A 20,510-nucleotide genomic window follows, 5' to 3' on the forward strand; every position below is an offset into this window, starting at 1 on the left:
AGAATTTTTAATAATTTTTATTTAACTCAAACCTCAAGGATAAAATGTTCTAACTATGAGGGGGGAAAAGAAAAGAAAAACAGTGTCTTTGGATAGACAAGTTCCTAATCTGATTTTGTTCGTTTCCTTTTTTCCCATAAGGAGGCAGTGGATGTATGAGACCCTTGATTGTAGGATTTTAGTTGGTTGCCTGAAATCTCCATCTGTTTAACTAGCTCTGACTTTTCAGGCTTCCATGTAGTTAGTGAAAAATATGTGAACCATTAAATCCAAGGGAAAGATGTATTTTACGGTGTGTGTTTTTTTTAATTAAATTTTATTAAATCTTTATTGTTGAAAGTATTTCATATGTCTTTTCCCCCCATTGTCATCTCCCAGCCTGCCCCCGCACCCCAGCCCTGGCCTATCTCCCCCCCCCCCCCCCCCCCCCGCGCCCCCCCAATGTCTGGGTCCATTGGTTATGCTTATATGCATACAAGTTCTTTGGTTAATCTCTTACCCACACCCAGCACCTCACCTAACCTCGCCTGCCTTTCCTCAGAGGTCTGTGTCTTTTAAAAGAACACCATGATCTGGGGTAAGTCTTCCAGATTTTCGCTCTATACAAATCATCTCAGTGCTCTTTTATAACCCCTCCCATAGGGTGACTGCCAGCGGCAGCACGTTAATCGTTCTCGGAGCTCTCCCGTCCGACATGGGGAAATACACGTGTGTTGCCACTAATCCTGCTGGAGAGGAAGACCGAATTTTTAACCTAAATGTTTACGGTAAGTATGAAATTCCACCCTCTTTTGGCTGTGCCACTTCAGGGCTCTCTCAGTACAATACGAAGGCCCAGCAGTAGGTGTCTGAAGCATTTCGTTTGACAATATGATGTCATTGCGGGCTCCTTGTGAGATGATTTGAACCAGTAACACACACACACACACACACCCTTCCCTCTCTCGTTTTCTGCGCGATGTAGTTCCACCTGCCATCAGGGGTAATAAAGAAGAAGCAGAGAAACTAACGGCCTTGGTGGACACTTCAATCAATATTGAATGCCGAGCCACAGGGACGCCTCCGCCCCAGATAAACTGGCTGAAGAACGGACTTCCTGTGCCTCTGTCCTCCCACATCCGGTTACTGTCAGGAGGGCAGGTCATCAGGTCAGCTTTCATCGCATGTGACTTGTTGTTTGCTGGACAGATAAAGTCTCAGTGACTGTAGACTTTAACTTACCTAAATCGTGTTTAAGGAATGTTGTTGTTTTTCTAAGTTTTTACTGTTGTTTGTTTTCCTTTTCAGTATCTTTTTAGAAGAGGAAGGATAGCAAATATTTAATTACAATGGCTTTTTACTCTTATTTCAATCCTCGTATTTTAGTAAATTGTATAAAATAGGCCTTTTATAAAGGGACGTATCTATTACATATATATTTCTGAGAACAACTATTAGCTAAAATTTTTAGGCAAATGATACGAAGATGCCTACTAAATCATGTGATTTTTCATATTAATATCATTCTCTATTAGAATATATTTGAAAAATATTCACCTCTCAAACTGTATTATATTTTCAGTGGCTTACTGTCAGTGTCTAATCAACTTTGTAGGATAAATTACATTTGAGGCATCTGTGGTTTATGATGGATGGTTATAACCTTCATACCTAAACTTTTCCCACATAAATCACTTTCTATATCTATATTTAAACCATAGGTATTTTATTTGTGTATGTTGAATGGGATCACATCATGAACTGTTGGGTCAAATTGTTTTTCAGGATTGTGAGAGCTCAGGTGTCCGATGTTGCCGTGTACACTTGTGTGGCCTCCAACAGAGCTGGGGTGGATAATAAACATTATAGTCTTCAAGTGTTTGGTATGTCGCAGAAATGACTCTAGTGTTTTACCATGGGTCTAGTATTAAGCAACATGCTTTTATATTTAGATATTGCCATGTCAGAAAAGCTTGGCAAAATAGGATCTTGCCGACTAGGGAAGAACACATTTTCTTCCACAGGGTTCATGTTTGTTAGAACATACTGTCTGTTTGCCAAAATGCTCTTCTAACCTGGAATTTTACATTAAGTCAAATCTGAAATTTTAAAAGTAGCATTTCAATCCAGACGTAAGACCATTCCTTTCATACAAATAGAAAGTTCAGACTGCTTTCTAATATTATTAGTGGCCCATTTAGAGTATTGAAAATGTGAATTGATGTGTCCCCAAATTGTATACACTTTGAATAATTATTAATTCCAATGGGTTCAATCTGGAAAAAAAGAAACATCAATTGAGCTCTCATATATACAGGGTATATACATTTTTGGGACACCCTACATATGTCTTTGTCTGTATGTATAGAGAACTCGCAACATTTCATTTCTGAAATATGAAGGTTTTCTGGTCTAGATTTCTCAATCCCTAAGGATATCTCAGAATAGTCAAGTAACGATTTAATATAAATGACTGATGTTAGCTTATATAAAACTTACTCTAGAACATACTATTATTTTATTTATTGAAAGTAGTTGAAAATATACTTCTGGAATTTATAATATGTATTATAACAAATTAAAGAGACAAACCTAAGCAGTTAAAACAATGGCCAAAATTTAAACACATTGGAACATTATATGTTCTACAGGAAACATTCCTGAGGTTTCATTGCTAATACTTTGGAAGATTAGTAATTAGCTTACCTAACACATGTTTTTATGGTGACGTCATCAACTCATTACATGCTGCTTTAAATTCTACGTGTTTTTTTTTTAAATATATTTTATTGATTTTTTACAGAGAGGAAGAGAGAGGGATAGAAAGTTAGAAACATTGATGAGAGAGAAACATGGATCAGCTGCCTCCTGCACACTCCCTACTGGGAATGTGCCCGCAACCAAGGTACATGCCCTTGACTGGAATCGAACCTGGGACCCTTCAGTCCTCAGGCCGATGCTCTCTCCACTGAGCCAAACCAGTTAGGGAAAATTCTACGTTTTTATAGAGCATAGAAACACTATAAAACTAATTGAACTCTTCAACTTTTTAATCTAAACTGATCTCAAAGTAGATATATAAAATGTGCCTGTTTTCTTTTATGTGTAGTACCACCAAATCTCGACAATGCCATGGGAACAGAGGACATCACAGTTGTCAAGGGCAGTTCTACCTCCATGACATGCCTCACAGATGGAACCCCAACTCCCCGAATGTCATGGCTTAGGGATGGCCAGCCTCTGGGGCTTGACGCCCATCTGACAGTAAGCACTCAAGGAATGGTCCTTCAACTCATCCAAGCAGAGACCGAAGATTCGGGAAGGTACACCTGCATTGCCTCCAACGAAGCTGGAGAAGTCAGCAAACACTTCCTCCTGAAGGTCCTAGGTATGTAAGCATTCAATATTGAGGAGCTGCCTACATCTTTCTCCTGAAAATGATAGAGCTTGAGTTATCCATCTGTGCTCACTGAACTGAGTGAGAAAGGAGGCGTAGCAAAAGACAAGACTAGAAAGATACAAACCGTGAAGAGCCTTGGGAACATTCTAGAGAATTTGACCCCTTGATAAAGGCAGTAAAAAAGCTCAAACAGGGATGTGTTACAAGTAGATTTCATCTCCCCAAAATTCCTTCTGATGACAGAGTGAAGAATTCAGAGAAGAGCCTGTTGTACTCATACAGGCCTGAAAATGCAGGCCCTGACCCAGGAAGAGGCAGTGAGTGGGGAAAGAGAGAAGGAAAAAACCCACTAAGAATTCAGAAATAGAATCATGGTGCATTTCTGGATGTAGAGAATGAAAGAGAAAAATAACGCTGACGTTGTTAGAGTCATTTACAAAGAACAGCCTTCCCAGCTGAAGGGTGTATAAAAATTATATTTTCTGAAGACAGATCTGAAAACTGCCTCAGCGGAAAGAGAAATTTCTGCATTCCAGCATCTGTTGAAAGCTAATTCCCTTAAAACCTGAAAAACGCTACACTTGAATCAGTGTTACCCTCAGAATGTGAATGTCAATGTGCTAATTTGGGGAACTGCTATTCTCATCTTAATTCCATCCACGTGGTGGGAGGTATCTTGGTGTATTAGTGGTTCTGGAAAGTCCATTTTAGTGAAAATACTGAAAGCAAGGGAGGAAATCCTACAAAACAAAGCTGAGGGGTTTTGACAGGGTCCAGGCTATGAAGGCTTGTCGACCACATTAAAAATGTTGGTTTTTATCCTAGAACAATGGAAAACCAGTAAAAATTCTACTAAATGGAATGCCATGAGTAAAGTTGCAGTTTGAAAAGGCCTCTCTTACTGCAGAGTGGAGAGTTACTTAGAGCAGGAGACCAGTGTATTATTCGCATTATGTTTAGGAAAAACAGAACATCTAAAAAGATGGCAGCTGGAACAAAGAACTTCTGTTTCTCTTGCTGAGCGAGAAATCTGGCGGTAGGCGGTAGTTGCATTGGTTCACCAGTTCAGATATTTATAGTTCTCCTGGCCTTCATATCATAGTTCCATGATCACACATTGTTTGCTCACCCCCCAGAATCACTGGATGCAGCAATAGAGCAGGAAAAATTCATAGGGCAAAGAGTTTGGGGACTTGCTTAGAAGTCCCATGAATATCTATGGGTCAGAATTGTCACATGTTACTCCACCTGCTCTCTACTGAAGAGGCACAACCCCAACAAAATCAGGGTCTGTTAATGCGAAAGAAACAAATAATTGATATTGGGTAGGCACCTGCAGCCAGCAGGGAGGATATGTGGGTCCAAGTAAGTGTTTTTTAGCTCAGATTAGTGATGGAGGTGAGAAGAAGATGTTTTCTGGTAAGAATTGCAGGTAGCAGTGTTAGGACTTAGGTGTGGATTTGAACACAGGTGAAGAAGATATCAAGGAGGACTCCTAGTTTCTGGCTCACCTGACTGAATGATTGGTGTATCTCTCACATAAATGCAGCAACTGCTGGAAAGGGACCAGGTTTTGAGGAACAAGGCAACAGGTTGAGATGAAGTCATTTTCAAACATCCCACTGAAGATGTTTATCTAATCATTGGATTTCTGAGTCTGGAGCTCAGGTGAGAGATGTAGGCTGGAAATAAAGTTCTGGAGTCCTGAGACTGTGGACAGTGCCTAGGCCACTTGAATACAAGACCTCAGGACAAGACCCAGAGTGCAGAAGTTCACAATCACTTAGCACCTGTAGGCTCTGATGACTGGGGATTGAGCCATTTGGGAACATGTTGTTATTGTTGTGATTTTAAATCTAGTGACTAGAATCTTTTGAGGATAAAGGCCAGGCCTAACTAATCTTTTTATCCACGGTGGCTGACACACAGTAAATACACAGCAAGTGAGAGGAATAAAGAATTGACCAGAGTCAGAAAAAGAATCAGGGACATGCTTTTGAGAGATACAGACAACACACTATGGAAATTAGAAGGGATAGAAATTTCATAGTTTGTTGAGATAATCAAGGAAGGATATAAAGTTTTACAAATGAACTTAATGACATTAATGTGACCTTGGTTGTCCTTGAATATGCTCAGTTAGGAAATGGGATTAGTGGACAATGTTTCACTGGAAGGAATAGCATTAGAAAAGTCACAGAACAAGAAAGCACTCAACTTGTTGAAGGACAAGTATATTAAAAGTAGATAATATTATAAAGATAGATTAAGCCATATTATGAAAGCCTTGGGAGCTGTAATACAGAGCTTTTATTTAACTCAGTAAACAACATGGAGACACAAATCTTTTAAGCAAGAAATAGTGAATCAACTTAAAATACACTTAAGGAAATGTATTTTGTCTGACTTCTTAATTATAATCTATAAACAAAGACATATTTAATATATCCTTCTTTATCCAGAAAGAAAAATGATGACCATGGGTAGAAATTTTTAGGAGGCAGGTTTTAATAATAATACCAACAGCTGTAGCAGGCATTGTAATAGTAATAACTTTTTTAAAACTTTCATTATAAAATAAAACAGATTCAGAAACACAAAAGAAATACGCATTGTTCCTAGATGATCTCATTAAATGCTCACAACAATCCTATAGTGAAATAATAGTACCGTCTTTATTTTGAGATGTGTTCAAATTCACCAACCTACTAATTTTTGGAGCCAGGATTCAAACTCGGGCTGTTTGACTCCAGCTCCTTTCCTGTGAGCCTCTGTTGTACACTATGTGCCTGATTTAAAAAAATAAAATAAAATAAGAAGACAGTTAAAGTTTGGAGCTGTCCAACCGATTTTGGCGGCCTTACGAAACAGTAAGCTGGAAATGTTCGTAGAAAACTTGAATGATCTTTGTAAGGGAGGTCTGTTTCAAAGGCATTCCTAAACTTAGAAACAGTTGAACTGAAAACCTTGTTGTTCCTTTCAAGGGTCTAGATTCCTTAACATCCCCTTGAGAAGGATAATTTAGAAGTATAAATAACGAAAAAGGAAAGAGTTTCTGCCCAGACATAACAAATGTCTTTTATGCAGAAATAGTCTCCAAATGTAACTATTTTTTCTTCTGCTTAGTGATCATTTCCTCTTAAAGTTCTGCATTGAAGAGCTGATAGCAAAATTCCATAGCATTTGCCTATTGCTTTTGTAGGAGCAGCAGCTATTGGAAAGGTGCAGAAACACACTACTGTGTTTAAGTACCGCTCTTTGAAAAAGATGGGTTTACTTTTTATTCTTTTCAAATCTTCACAGTTAGGTAAGACTGCTCTAATAATCTGAACCCCAATTACGAGATGTAGCTACTTTGTAATGGCTTGTTACTTCGTGATGTGTTATACCCATGAGCCATCCTTTTTAAAGCATTGCCGTTTTTAAAACGGTAATAACATCTAGTAATTATTTTGGTATCCTGTTCTAATTAGATTGTATCATATGAACCATAAATTTCTTTCATATTTTTATTGATTTCAGAGAGGCAGGGAGAGGGAGAGGGAGATAGAAACATCAATGATGAGAGAGAATCATTGATCGGCTGCCTCCTGCACACCTCACACTGGGTGGAGATCAAGCCCACAACCTGGGCATGTGCCCTGACTGGGAGTGGAACCCGTGACCTCCTGTTTCATAGGTCGACACAACCACCGAGCCATGCCGGCTGGACTGAACCATAAATTTGAGTCAAATTTTCTTTGAAAGATTTTCTAACCAGCAGTACTTTATGAAACAGCAAGTTTATTTTGTTTCTAATTTCCTTTCAATAGAACCACCTCATATCAATGGATCTGAAGAACCTACAGAGATATCAGTGATTGTTCATAATCCACTTGAACTTACCTGCATTGTTTCTGGAATCCCAGCTCCTAAGATCACCTGGATGAAAGATGGGCGGCCCCTTCCCCAGACAGATCAGGTACAAACTCTTGGAGGAGGAGAGGTTCTTCGCATATCTAGTAGTCAGGTAAGTTCAGCTCATACAATTATTTTATCCTTGGTTCAGCTTCTCCCTTGCTGATATCTGAGAAATGTTGGGAAAATTTTATCTTTGAATTGGAATATATCACAGCTCTCCGTAACTTTAGCAACGATAGATTGGTCCTACAATATGCACAACTGGGTAGACACTTACAAGGTAACGTGACTAGACAGAAGTGTCAAAGATTTTCCTGCTTTCCCAAAATACATTTTTCAGGGTAGTAAAATTATCGATTTTCAGAAGGAAGCAAGATATCTGCACATTAACTTTTATAAATTTTCAGTGTTATAACTGATCAAAGATTTTTAGAAGCTGTTAATTTGTGCCATGTAGCACTTTATGGAACTGCCAAAAAGCAATTCAACATACATATATATGAAGCCTCAAAGAGCACTTTTCATCTTCAAAATGAACTACCATAATTGAAAATCTAAAGAGACACAATTTTTAAAAAAATGATTGAACGATTCAGTAAAATTGACTGTTATTTCCTCGTGTTTAAGGAAATTAATCAGAAATGTGAGTCTATTTAAGGGGAATATGTCTGGGATATCTTAGTGTCTTCTGTTCTAATAAAGACAAGCCTTATATTACAAATATTGCCCACCTGTGGCCCAGTGTTCTCATCTGTGAACTGAGGGGGAAAATGATAATAATACCTAACTTGTGCACTTGGGGATTTAGAGATAATCTAACATACGTGCTTAGACTGATACCACAGGCATGTAGTGATTCTAAAATAGAGTTAGATAGAATTAGCTGCTGCTATTATTGTTGTTATAATCGTCATTCCTTTTGAAATAGAATAACAAATTATTTAATCATATTTTGTTGGCATTTTCACTGGGGAAAGAGGAAGGAAGGAAAGGGAGCTGGAAAAAGAGAGCCAGGGATTATAAATTGTGCTGGTCCTGTGTTCAGCTATGGGTCTATCATAATGGTGACCCTCGTGACAACTCTATGAAGCCATGTCTTTATCCCCATCCTATAAACCCACAAACAGATCCAGAGAGATTAAGTACTTGCCTGCCGAGTACTTATTGTTGCTCAGTGATGGAGCTCGACACACTTCTCATTTCTAACACCAAGGAGAACACGCCTTCCATTCCCCTCTCCTCTCCATCAGCCACTGCAGTAACCCAGAGAAAACCCAGGTCCAACCAGCAAACCACTTGAATGCTATAATTTCAACAGGCCGAAAAGGAAGTAAAAGAATTTTGTAACATAAAGAATAGCATGAAGACAGGAACATATGTGGATTATAAATCATATGTTTATAAAAGAATCATAAATGTAAAGGAATAAATAAAGTTTAAGAGGGCGATTAAGGCCACATCGCAGTAGGACTTAAATGCAAGAATGAAAAGTTGGGTTATAACCAAACAAGACAGAGATGCATAGAGTGTTAAATGGTGACCCACGTGTTCTGGCTATTGTGGAGAATACCAGCATAACCCAGAAGACATTTCTCAGCCTTCAATTATCATAAGCTACACGTATGATAAAATTAGGAAAAGAAATAAGAAAACCATTAAAAACATTATAGAAGTGACTGCTCTTGGTTCCTCCACGCCTCTGTTTCCATAACATTTTATACACATCTCGCTTAAAGCACTTACTAAATTATGTTTTACTTTTGTCTTTTCACGTACATATCTATAACATACAGATTGCCTGGCACATAATGGATGTTGTGCAAATTCCAAAATGTGTGGTAGAGACAAGAGTTTCCTAAGACATCTTTCGTCAAACATTCATCTGTGATTTATTCCAAAGAGGGAAGAATTGTATGACCAAGTAGACTTGGAAACCTATGGACTGTGCCTTTCCTCCTTTGTGAGCCATAGCACTTGTCAACAACTCTGCAAAATCTTCCTCTAAAAAAACTGATCAGCTATAATTTTCAAACACCCTATTAACAGAACACATCCTAGAAAATGTAGCTACAAATAATGACCGTTGATATCCTGAAGGGCCTAAGTCGTCAGGAAATATTTCTTGGAGGAGGCAAGTTTAAGAGTAATCATGAATGATGGTTCAAGTTTGGCTAAGTCAGGACAAATGCAGGGAAAATATTACTTGGGAATAAAATGAGTTGGTTAAGAAGAGTTGACTCTTAGAGGTTTTGAAAATATGATGAGAAATTCAGAAATTATTCTCTAGGCCAGTGGTTCTCAACCTTGGCTGCACATTAGAATCATCTGGGAATCTTTTTAAAATCCTGATTTCTGGGCCTCGTCCTCCGGAAATTCTGTTTCTTTGTTATGGGATGGGGCCACAACATTAGTAACAAAGAAAAAGAATTTCCAGAGGATGAGGCCCAGAAATCAGGATTTTAAAAAGATTCCCAGGTGATTCTAATGTGCAGCCAAGTTTGAAAACCCCTGCTCTAGGCAGTAGCACAGCATTTTAAATTCTTAATTGAAGGACTGGGTGAGTGCCATTCTTCTAAAGTTGTGTTTAAGTATTTTTCCAAAAATACTAGTCTTAACATACTGGTCTTAAATGTTTTCAAAGGAGTTTTTGCAGCCTACCAAAAAAGTTTTTCCAAAACCTATAAAGTCAGTTTTGAATGTAAGAATTTTAAATTTTCCAATATACTAGGAATGTTCAAGTAGTAAAATAAATGAAAACAAGATTTTCCTACTTTTCCAAAATAGATTTTTCACAGTAGTAAGATCATCTATTTTCCAGAGTATACTTTACACACACATAAACATGGGCCATTTCTACAAAAAAAAAAAAGTCAAACATATGAATGAAGACTAACACTTCCAGTGGAAACTATGCATGAGGTTTTTTTTAAAGAAATGTTTCTGGTTTTAGTGAGAAAATAATAGATTTAGCTGTCAGTCAACACTATTTGCAGCCAAATTACATAATATAGCCCTATTATTTCCTCAAAGGTATATTCAAAATGTGGCATTCGTGTGCTTTATTTATATAATCTGATATTTATTCATTTATTTACTTAATTTTTATTTTCTTCAGGAAGACCCTATTTGAAGTTTTCAGTGTGAAATTCAAACTCATAAATACTTGTTTCCTTAATAAACTTTGAGTATCCAGTCTGTCATGTACATATCTGCCTTTCCTGAGATCATGAAATATACCTAACATGCAATTATTCTGAGATTAAAGTGCCGAAACCCTGTTAAAACATAGAATTACATAGAATAGAGATGCCAAGCAATGCATGATAAATGAATGCTAATCACAAATGTTAAAACAGTTTATTAATATTAATTATTGCGCCATCTTAATGAATTCTTGCTTGGTGTGAGATTTTCAAATTCATTCTAGTGGATATTTATTCTCATCATCAAAACTAATGTGGTAACGTTGTGTCATTTACATATCTGGATTTTTGTAGGTTGAAGATACAGGAAGATATACATGCCTGGCCTCCAGCCCTGCAGGAGATGCTGATAAAGAATATTTAGTGAGAGTGCACGGTAAATTTGGCAAAATGTTCAGTAGTCAGTCCATCATACCCTAATACCTAGTCAGAAGCCATGTTTTATGGAACATGAGGCAACTCCACAGTGGATCATAAGATATGATTATGCATTAGGAAATATGTATTTTTCAAATCTGATGCTTATATTTTACTGATCAAATGCTTTTAAGGAATAGTTCATTGGGTTTTGTTACTTCTTTTGATCCTGCACAAATAATTCATATTTAAAATCAGAATATAAATTATGATAAAAAGAAAAATTGTTTAATTCATAATCTTACCACACAAAGATAAGACCATTTTGCATATTAATATTTTGTCACAGAAATGTGGTGACAGAGCATATACTTACTTAATGGAATGGTGAAAATGTTTTCATGTCAAAAAATATATCTTTATAAAATGACTTTTTGGTAATTGCACAGTATCCCATTTAACGTATATGCCATCATTTATTTAACCCATTCCTTATTTTTGGATATTTAGGTTGTTTTTATATTTTCACCAGTATAAGCAACACTGTTATAAACATCCTTGTATATACATGTTGACCTATTTCTTAGTTATCTTATTTTGATGAATTCCTGTAAATATCTTGCTTGTTTACACACACACACACACACACACACACACACATTTTTAAGGTCAAATTATGTTCTAAAAAGTTGGACCAGTTACACTCTGGCATAGAAATAGGAATTGCTCTTCATGAAGAGGAGCTTTTTAAAAAACTAAGCACATTTTTATCTGATTCTCATAAAATACCTAAGTGACGAGGCAGTGCAAACTGTAGGGCTGGTGTAATACAGGAGTGTCCTCCTCCACGCACCTGCCCCACACACCAATTAGACCTGCCACTATTGACATGTAAAGTGTCTGTTATAATATGTTACATTAAAAAGATACATTTCTGCATATTAAGAAAAATATATACATTTCTGTATATTTTTATAGACAGACCCTAATTTAGTGGTTTTAAAATCTGATGTTCAGGGGAAATCATTACCAAGTGTATTCTGCACATGGAATCCTTTCTTTGTGCCAGAGTTTCTTTACTTGTTAAATGGTGATGTTAATGTGATTATGTTAGTCATGTGGCTTGGAAGAATTTCATTACTTACTGTATGTAAAAATATTAAGTAAGTAAAAACACATGCCACTGTTTGTAATCATTTGTACCCTAAACTGAATGAGTAATGTTTTATTAATGCCTTTTATTTCACACAGCAGAAGCAATACTTGTTGATTACATATTATAATTCAGATCGTTTTACATCTCATTTATTGAAAGCCTGTGGTGTATTTTTTCCTCACACGCAGTACCCCCTAACATTGCCGGAACTGATGGGTCCCAGGATTTCACTGTGTTACGGAACAGACAAGTGACACTGGAATGCAAATCGGATGCAGTGCCCCCACCTGTAATCACTTGGCTTAAAAATGGAGAACGGTTACAGGCAAGTCTTGGTAACTTCCGAGGATTCATTTTGAGAGAGAAAAAAAAATCAGTTGTGGAGTCTTGGCTAGGTAGACAAAACCAAACATCAGGCTACTAGTTTTTCAACATTGCAGGGGTGGGCACAGGGCCCTTTGATCCGCCTTCTTCTTTTTTTTTTTTTTTTTTTTTTATATATTTTATTGATTTTTTACAGAGAGGAAGGGAGAGAGATAGAGAGTTAGAAACATCGATGAGAGAGAAACATCGATCAGCTGCCTCCTGCACATCTCCCACTGGGGATGTGCCCGCAACCCAGGTACATGCCCTTGACCGGAATCGAACCTGGGACCTTTCAGTCCGCAGACCGACGCTCCATCCACTGAGCCAAACCGGTTTCGGCGATCCGCCTTCTTCTTTTCTCAACTTTAACTAGGGTAGTTTGTAACTAGTTATGGGTCAGAAGATAGGTATTGTGATCCCAGACACGCCATAAATTGGCCCAAGCGTGTATCTCCTGGAGCCCATGGGTTCACGTGGGATTTGAAACACTCAGTTGTTTCTGTACTTGAGGGAGAAGAAGCCTTCAGAGTCTCAAAAGAACTGACCTGTCATGCCAAGTCTCTACAGCAACCCTGTCACTAAATCCCCTGGACCAAACTTGGACCTCACGAGTAACCCCAAGAACCTGTGCAACATCAGGAGTCTGGGACTGGAATCCTTGAAGAACTAAGTCACTGGCTCGCCAAAGCTTCCCATTCTCAGCTTGAGTGGCCTGCCCATCCTTGAATGGATCACTGTGGCCAGGAGAACTGGAGACGTGTTATGTCTGCCTTAACCACACTCATAGACATGGTTCTCCTGGGTGTATGTTTTTTTTTTTTTAATCTATCTTTATTGTTGAAAGTATTACAGATGTCCATTTTTTCCCCACTGACTCCCTCCACCCTGCTCCCACTGCCCCCAGGCCTTCACAGCACTCTTGTCTGTGTTCATGGGTTATGCATATATGCTATTCTCATGGGTTTTTTGTTTTGTTTTTTGTTAATCCTCACCTGAGGATATTTTTTCCATTATATGTTAGAGTGAGTGGAAGGGTGGTAGGGAGGGAGAGAGAATGAGAGGGAGGGAAAGAGGGAGAGAGAGAGCGAGAGAAAAAAGAGAGAGAGAGAGAGAGAGAGAGAGAGAGAGAAACAGATATGAGAGAGACACATCGATTGGTTGCCTCCGCACTTGGGATGGAACGGCGACCCAGGTATGTCTGGGCCAAAGCCCTAACCACTAACAGACACTGACCAGGGTCCTCCTGAGTTTTGATACCAGGATAATGGTGGGGGGAGCAGACAAAGTGTACTGGGAAATAGGTGCTCTGCAGTTTACTACAGTGACTGTTGATGTTATAAAGTAACATTTCACTTCCTTGTCCTGACATTTCAATGATATATTTTACTTGCTGAATCCAGGCAACACCTCGAGTCCGAATCCTATCTGGGGGAAGATACTTGCAAGTGAACAATGCGGAGCCAGGTGATACAGCCAATTACACCTGCGCTGCCAGCAACATTGCAGGAAAGACTACAAGAGACTTTCTTCTCACTGTCAATGGTAAGAAAAATTAATCGTTGGTTCACAATTTAAAAATTTAGCGAAGGACATTTGAGTAGATAATAATCTTTTTAATGAGTATATTAATTCTCATGGTTCCTATTTCTTTAGAAAAAGACAACATGTAGTATTTGTATTGTGGCCATATTCAGACTAACTCAATTTCAAAAAAATTAATTAAAGACATATTACTCTAGCTTAGAGGATAATACATGCCCAGTTGTCATCAGCATATCCTAATGTTTCATGTCATTCGGTTCCGAGCCATTCAGGAAGTTAATACACTAAATTTCCAAATGACAAGTGGCCCATTATTTAGTTCACCTTTTTAAAAATATTTTTTTATTGATTTCAGAGAGGAAGAAAGAAGGGGAGAGAGATAGAAACGTCAGTGATGAGAGAGAATCATTGATCGGCTGCCTTTTGCACACCCCCACAACCCAGCATGTGCCCTGACTGGGAATTGAACCCTGACCTCCTGGTCCATAGGGGGCACTCAACCACTGAGCCATGCCAGCCAGATTAGTTCACCTTTATTGATGTTGGTGTTTGAGTATACATGTACAAAACAGAAACCGCCATTGAATTTCAATTTTATCGAACATACAATCTAAACACTAAGCTTTGCCAAGCTTGAGGAAGATAATACAGACTTCCCACCAGAACAGTCCCTTTGGATTTTTAATGTATGAAACTTTGCAGGATATTAGGTGACCCACACAACTAATATCTCTACTACTAAAATTAAAATTCAGGTTCCGTATTCCCATATGCATTTGATGATTAATAAAATGCATGCTCTGAGACTTGCATGATTAATCACAGATGTGCTTTTTGTTAAAACAGCCCACTTTCTGTTCTTCATTTAACGTGAAGTGGTGCCAGTGTTAACATTCTCTGACCATTATTTGGCCAAAGAAAAATAAGAAATATCATCTTTAATTTGCATCAGACTAAAGCTGACTTTTATGTAAGCCTCTCTTCTAGAAAGCCAGATTTCACACACCATATAAGGGATTTAACACCCCCTCCCCCATCTACACTTGATTTTTAAACACAAATATCTTGAATAATATTTTAGGAATAAAACCCCGATTCTATTTATACTAACCTGAATTAGCTGTGGGCAAAGTTATAGATGTGACTCAAAGCTCACCTTGTATTATGGCTTCAAAGTCTTAGTTCAGGCTGCGTTATTAACATAAATGAAGTCTTCCATATGCATCTCTCATGCAGTTCCTCCAAACATCAAGAGTGGCCCCCAGAGTCCTGTCATTCACCTAAACAAGTCAGCCGTGTTGGAATGCTTTGCTGAAGGTGTGCCAACCCCGAGGATAACGTGGAGAAAAGATGGGGCTGTTCTCTCTGGGAATCACGCAAGGTAACAGCTCTGGAAAGGGGTGAGAACTACTGTAGGAACTGAAATACAAATCCTTAAATCTTTTGCCCAATGCATTATTTTGAACTTGGTACGTTGGAACGGGTCTCTTCACCTTAATATGAGAATCAAACTATAGTATTTTAAAAGCATAATTCCCGAGACTTATATCCAAAACATAACGATGATCATCCTTCCAAGATCACAAGCCCATCTGCTGTGCACCTTTGTAGAATATCCTTTGTTTCCACCAACATGTTGGCAATTTCTGAAGCAGGAAAAAGACTGGAGATGGAGTGAACTAGGTCTTGAAAAGTGCTCCCAGTCAAAATGTGAGTCATCAGAAAAGGCTGATTCGAGGGACTTCATTGTGATCCTTCTTGTAGATATTCCATCTTGGAAAATGGATTCCTTCACATCCAGGCAGCACATGTCAGCGATGCTGGGCGATATTTGTGTATGGCTACCAATGTTGCTGGGACTGACCGCAGGCGGATAGACTTACAAGTCCATGGTAAGTACGCTTCTATGAACAACATCCAGTCCTTGGGTCCCATGTTCTTTGATACCCTAAACCGGTAAAGTCTTAAATACCTTCATAGCCCTAGCTGGTAGCTCAGTGGTTAGAGCATTCACCTGCAAACTGAAGGGTCCCGGATTCGATTCCAGTCAAAGGCTCGTAGCTCAGGTGCAGGTTTCAATCCCTGGCCCCAATGTGTCTCTCTCACATCGATGTTTCTCTCTCTGTCTCTCCCTCTCCCTTCCACTCTTGTCTAAAACCACTGGAAAAAATATATCCTCGGGTGAGAATTAACAAAAAAATGAAAAATAAAAAAGTGAAATATGCATACTTTTAAAAAGACTTTGCTACCCAAGGCTATTTACATGTATTACACTATATTATGAACAGGCAAGACCCATGTTTTCTCCTCATTATGAATGGTGCCATCACAACACTATTTAAATGCACACAGTGGTATTGTTTTTGTAACTACGAGGCACGTTGCCAATGATTAATTTTGCTTGGGCAGAAATACTTCAGACAGCATAGTATTTGCTGAGTGTTTCCCTCTTATTTGGTGACTGTTTTAGTTCCTCCGTCTATTGCTCTGGGCCCTACAAACATCACTGTAACTGTGAATGTTCAAACAACTCTGGCTTGCGAGGCTACTGGCATACCGAAACCATCAATCAGCTGGAGAAAAAACGGGCACCTTCTCAATGTGGATCAAAACCAGAATTCCTACAGGTAAGTAGTAGTTTCATTGAAAAATTCCACCTCTACTTAGAAAAATATTTAAAAGATAATTAAGATTTATATCTAGCTATGAAGACAACAGATAACTTAAAGTATGAAGAATTAGCTAGTGTTTGGAAAGTATTTCTCTTTTTTTATATGGAATCAGTCTTCCAACCCAAAATCTTTTTTCTGAACCATTCATGCAACCTTTCTATCTGAAGTCTATTAGTGAGGCCTACAGGATTAGATTTCTGTTCTGCTGGCTTTTTGTAGTTTTTTTTGTTTGTTTGTTTATTTAGCACCTTTGGGCATTTCATAAAGACAAAGGATGACCACATTATTTAGTACAAAAGAAAAATTATTCTGTAAAAACAATTCAAGTTTTACTTGTCCAATAAAGCTCAAATTTTATACCTTGAAACACAACTTAGGTATTTGGCAGCATGTTTGAAAGGAAAAACAGCATTTTCTCCTTTTTTTCCCCTCTTTACATTTTTCTGGGTTTATTACCAGACCTCGTAATATGGCCGCGTGTTATTTTTAAAGTTTAACATTTAAGTCGCTATGAATTTCTGATCCTTTAGATGAGCATCAATTAAGTTAATAATTAAGTTAATAGTTACCAAAAGGATTTGCAATTGTACCTTAAAAAAAGTTCTCTTTGGAAAGATCTTTGACAAAAATCAATTCTAATGCATCAAGAAATATGAGGCTAGGAGTGTTTCTCTTAAACTGCTGTTGCTTCCCTCTCTTTCTCAGCCTTTGAATCTTTTGACATTGGGCTTTAGTGACTTGAGGGTACACACTATCTGAAAAATGCACAATGCCCTTGAATTAAAAAACATGTTAAATATGTTCCCAGTCAGTCCAATTGTTTCTATACGGCCAGTGCACAGTTTGAAGTAAAAAAAAAATAGATATTCTTATTTAGGTTTACTTTAAATAATGTATGCATATTTACTAAGCCTCCTAAACACTTTAGTTTCAAATTGGTTGGAAGGAGAAGACTTATTGATATACGTACTATGCATCTCCAAGGTATCCAACACAGGTAAGGAGACATGTGAAATAGGGAAAGGTACAAGACAGACTGGTAATTTCCCATCTATCAATGGAAATAACCAAATACCAACCTGCAAAGTTATTGGTGAGATTTAGAGATAATTGATGTGAAGCATTTGAGAAGGTGCCAGGAATGTATTCAATGCTCAGTAAACAGTGGTTCTCATCAGCCTGCTCTTTGCACTATAGTCACTTAGAAGGGCATGGCTGATCATGATAGAAGCATCCTGAAAATGCAAGACTCCCCCTTCAGACAATCCTTCTACCCACGGCTTCCTATAGATGTCAAGGTTGAGGCCCTGTTAACCAACTGCCATAGGAACTTCAAGTCTGATACCTAAAGTATCCAGAGAAATGATGCTCATTTTAACATGAGAAAAGTTCCATTTCCCTCAGTTCATAACAAGGCACCATGTTGAACCAACAGGAAACATTTATGTGAACGGATGCATAGTATCTCATTGCTTTAAAATCTTTCTTCTAGGCTCCTTTCTTCAGGTTCACTAGTAATTATTTCCCCTTCCGTGGATGACACTGCCACCTATGAGTGCACTGTGACAAACGATGCTGGAGAGGACAAGAGAACCGTAGATCTCACTGTCCAAGGTAGAGCTGGCTTAATGTGTGGAGTGAAAGTTATGCTGACATCATTCATCCTTCCAGCCTCACAAGGGGGCTTCCTTTTCCTCTCACTTAACATTTCCTTTCAGTGTAGAAAGAGAAAAAATGTCTGATAACACTTTGGAAACCTGTAAGCGTTGGAAACATGGCGTTTTCTTTTTTGTGTGTTATTGTTGTTGTTTTAGTTCCACCTTCCATAGCTGATGAGCCTACGGATCTCCTAGTAACCAAACACACCCCAACAATAATTACCTGCGCTGTGTCAGGAGTTCCATTTCCCTCAATTCACTGGATGAAAAATGGTATAAGACTGCTTCCCAGGGGAGATGGCTACAGAATTCAGTCCTCAGGTAAGATTGAGTTCCGTGACTCTTACCATTTGCAACAGCATGGATGGAACTGGAGAGCTTCATGCTAAGTGAAATAAGCCAGTCAATGAAGGAAAAATGCCACATGATCTCACTCATTCATGGATAATAGAGTCCATTATAAACTTTTGAACAATAATAGATACAGAGGCAGAGTTGCCTCGAACAGACTGTTAAACTACAGCAGGAAGGCCGGGGAGGGTGGGGGGGCAGGAGAGGGGGCGGGTAAGAGATCAACCAAAGGACTTGTATGCATGCATATAAGCATAATCAATGGACATAAGACACTGGGGGGTAGGGGAGGCCAGGGGATTGTCAAGGGCGGGGAAAAAAAGGACACATATATAATACCCTTTGTAATACTTTAAGCAATAAAAAAATTTTAAAAAAAATTGAGTTCCGTGATTGCACAGTTGTTGATTGCAGTCATTATGAATGGATGGCCTCACCTGGCTTTTTTTTGCACCAAAATAAAAGAATAAATTACATCTACATTTCTGAAATTAGGCAGCTGGAAAATAATTCAGTGAGAGCTTGAAGGGGACCTAGGGAAAGGAAGAGAGAAAAAGTATAAAAACAAAATAACAATATCTAAGACTGATCTAAATATAATAAGCATGATCACTGGGGTTTTATGGGCATATTTACTAAACCTATGGTTGAAAAAATTCACTGGTTGACTTTGAGTGAACTGCGTTTCTTTCATTGGCCAAATAGAATGTCTATTTAGTTAAAGAACGTTTAGTGCCTAAAATAAACTACATACACCATGTAGTTTTGGATGATAAAACCAATATGGGGTTATTGCTTTCAATTTATAATTTAGCAGGTAAGGCTGGATGATAAATGCTGTAATGGATAATTTTTGAGGATGTTAGCTAATATTTATAAAAGTTAAGTATTAAAAACCAATAGTATTGAAGAGAGAGAAAAAATAATTCACTTATATGAAAGTATAGGTGGGTTTACTTTGGTGTTTCTGAAAAGCTCATCCTGCATCGGGAAGGTGCACTGGGGATAAAATAAAGCAACAACTAACATCCAGGGGCTTGATGATTATGTGCATATTATTCTGAAAGAATTTGTTTATTTCTTCACTAGAAGGGAAATAATGGAAGATTTATTCTTGGGGTGGAACTTGGCTTTCAAAACGAAGTATTTCGCTGTCTCAGAAACCCATAGAGGTTCATAACAATTAAAATCATAAAGTATACATTAATTACCCATCAGCACAAAGTATTGTGCTAAAAAAAAGTTTGGAACTTTCTTATAATGTTAAACAGAGTTACCGCATGGCTCAGCAACTCCATTCCTAGGTATCTACTCAGAAATGAAAACATGTGTCCACACAAATACTTGTTTGCAAATGTTCATACAGTATAATTCATAATAGCCAAAAGTAGAAACAATTCATTTGTCCACCACCTGGTAAATGTGTATAAATCCATGCAATGGAATTCTATTTAGTAATAAAATGGAACAAAAAGATTGACACATGCTACAACAGGTGAAACTCAAAAACTATGCTCACAGTGAAAGATGTCAGACACAAAAGACTTCTGTATGAGTCCATCTGTATGAAACGTTCCAAAAAGGCAAATATATAGACAGAAAGTAGAGTAGTGGTCGCCTAGGGCTGGGTTGGGAGCAGGAGTGACTGTAAATGGGATGAGATTTCTTTTTAGGAAAATGGAAATATTCTAACATTCTATTATGGTAAATATACTAAAATTTGTGAATTGTACATCTAAGTGGGTGAATTTTATGATATGTAAAGGTTGCCTCTGCCCTAACCGGTTTGGCTCAGTGGATTGAGCATCAGCCTGCGGACTCAAGGGTCCCAGGTTCAATTCCGGTCAAGGGCATATACCATGGTTGCAGGCACATCCCCAGTAGGGGGTGTGCAGGAGGTAGCTGATTGATGTTTCTCTCTCATCG

General features: G+C 38.1%; 1 protein-coding gene across 1 annotated transcript in view; it reads left to right on the plus strand.

Moving 5' to 3' along the window:
- The window catches only part of LOC138996160 (hemicentin-1), a 96,597-nt gene that overhangs the window by 16,208 nt on the left and 59,879 nt on the right, over nt 1-20,510 (plus strand). The window contains exons 13-25 of the mRNA XM_070397113.1: nt 643-767; nt 965-1,148; nt 1,765-1,862; nt 3,089-3,367; nt 7,192-7,388; nt 10,777-10,858; nt 12,184-12,320; nt 13,762-13,903; nt 15,140-15,284; nt 15,668-15,795; nt 16,374-16,530; nt 18,068-18,189; nt 18,390-18,554. Coding sequence (XP_070253214.1) covers nt 643-767; nt 965-1,148; nt 1,765-1,862; nt 3,089-3,367; nt 7,192-7,388; nt 10,777-10,858; nt 12,184-12,320; nt 13,762-13,903; nt 15,140-15,284; nt 15,668-15,795; nt 16,374-16,530; nt 18,068-18,189; nt 18,390-18,554 — 1,961 coding nt within the window. The remainder of the gene's footprint in view (nt 1-642; nt 768-964; nt 1,149-1,764; nt 1,863-3,088; nt 3,368-7,191; nt 7,389-10,776; nt 10,859-12,183; nt 12,321-13,761; nt 13,904-15,139; nt 15,285-15,667; nt 15,796-16,373; nt 16,531-18,067; nt 18,190-18,389; nt 18,555-20,510) is intronic.

Source organism: Myotis yumanensis, unplaced genomic scaffold (genome assembly GCF_028538775.1).
Source record: "Myotis yumanensis isolate MYYU_CA2020_CCGP unplaced genomic scaffold, mMyoYum1.0.hap1 SCAF_17, whole genome shotgun sequence".
Lineage (NCBI taxonomy): Eukaryota > Metazoa > Chordata > Mammalia > Chiroptera > Vespertilionidae > Myotis > Myotis yumanensis.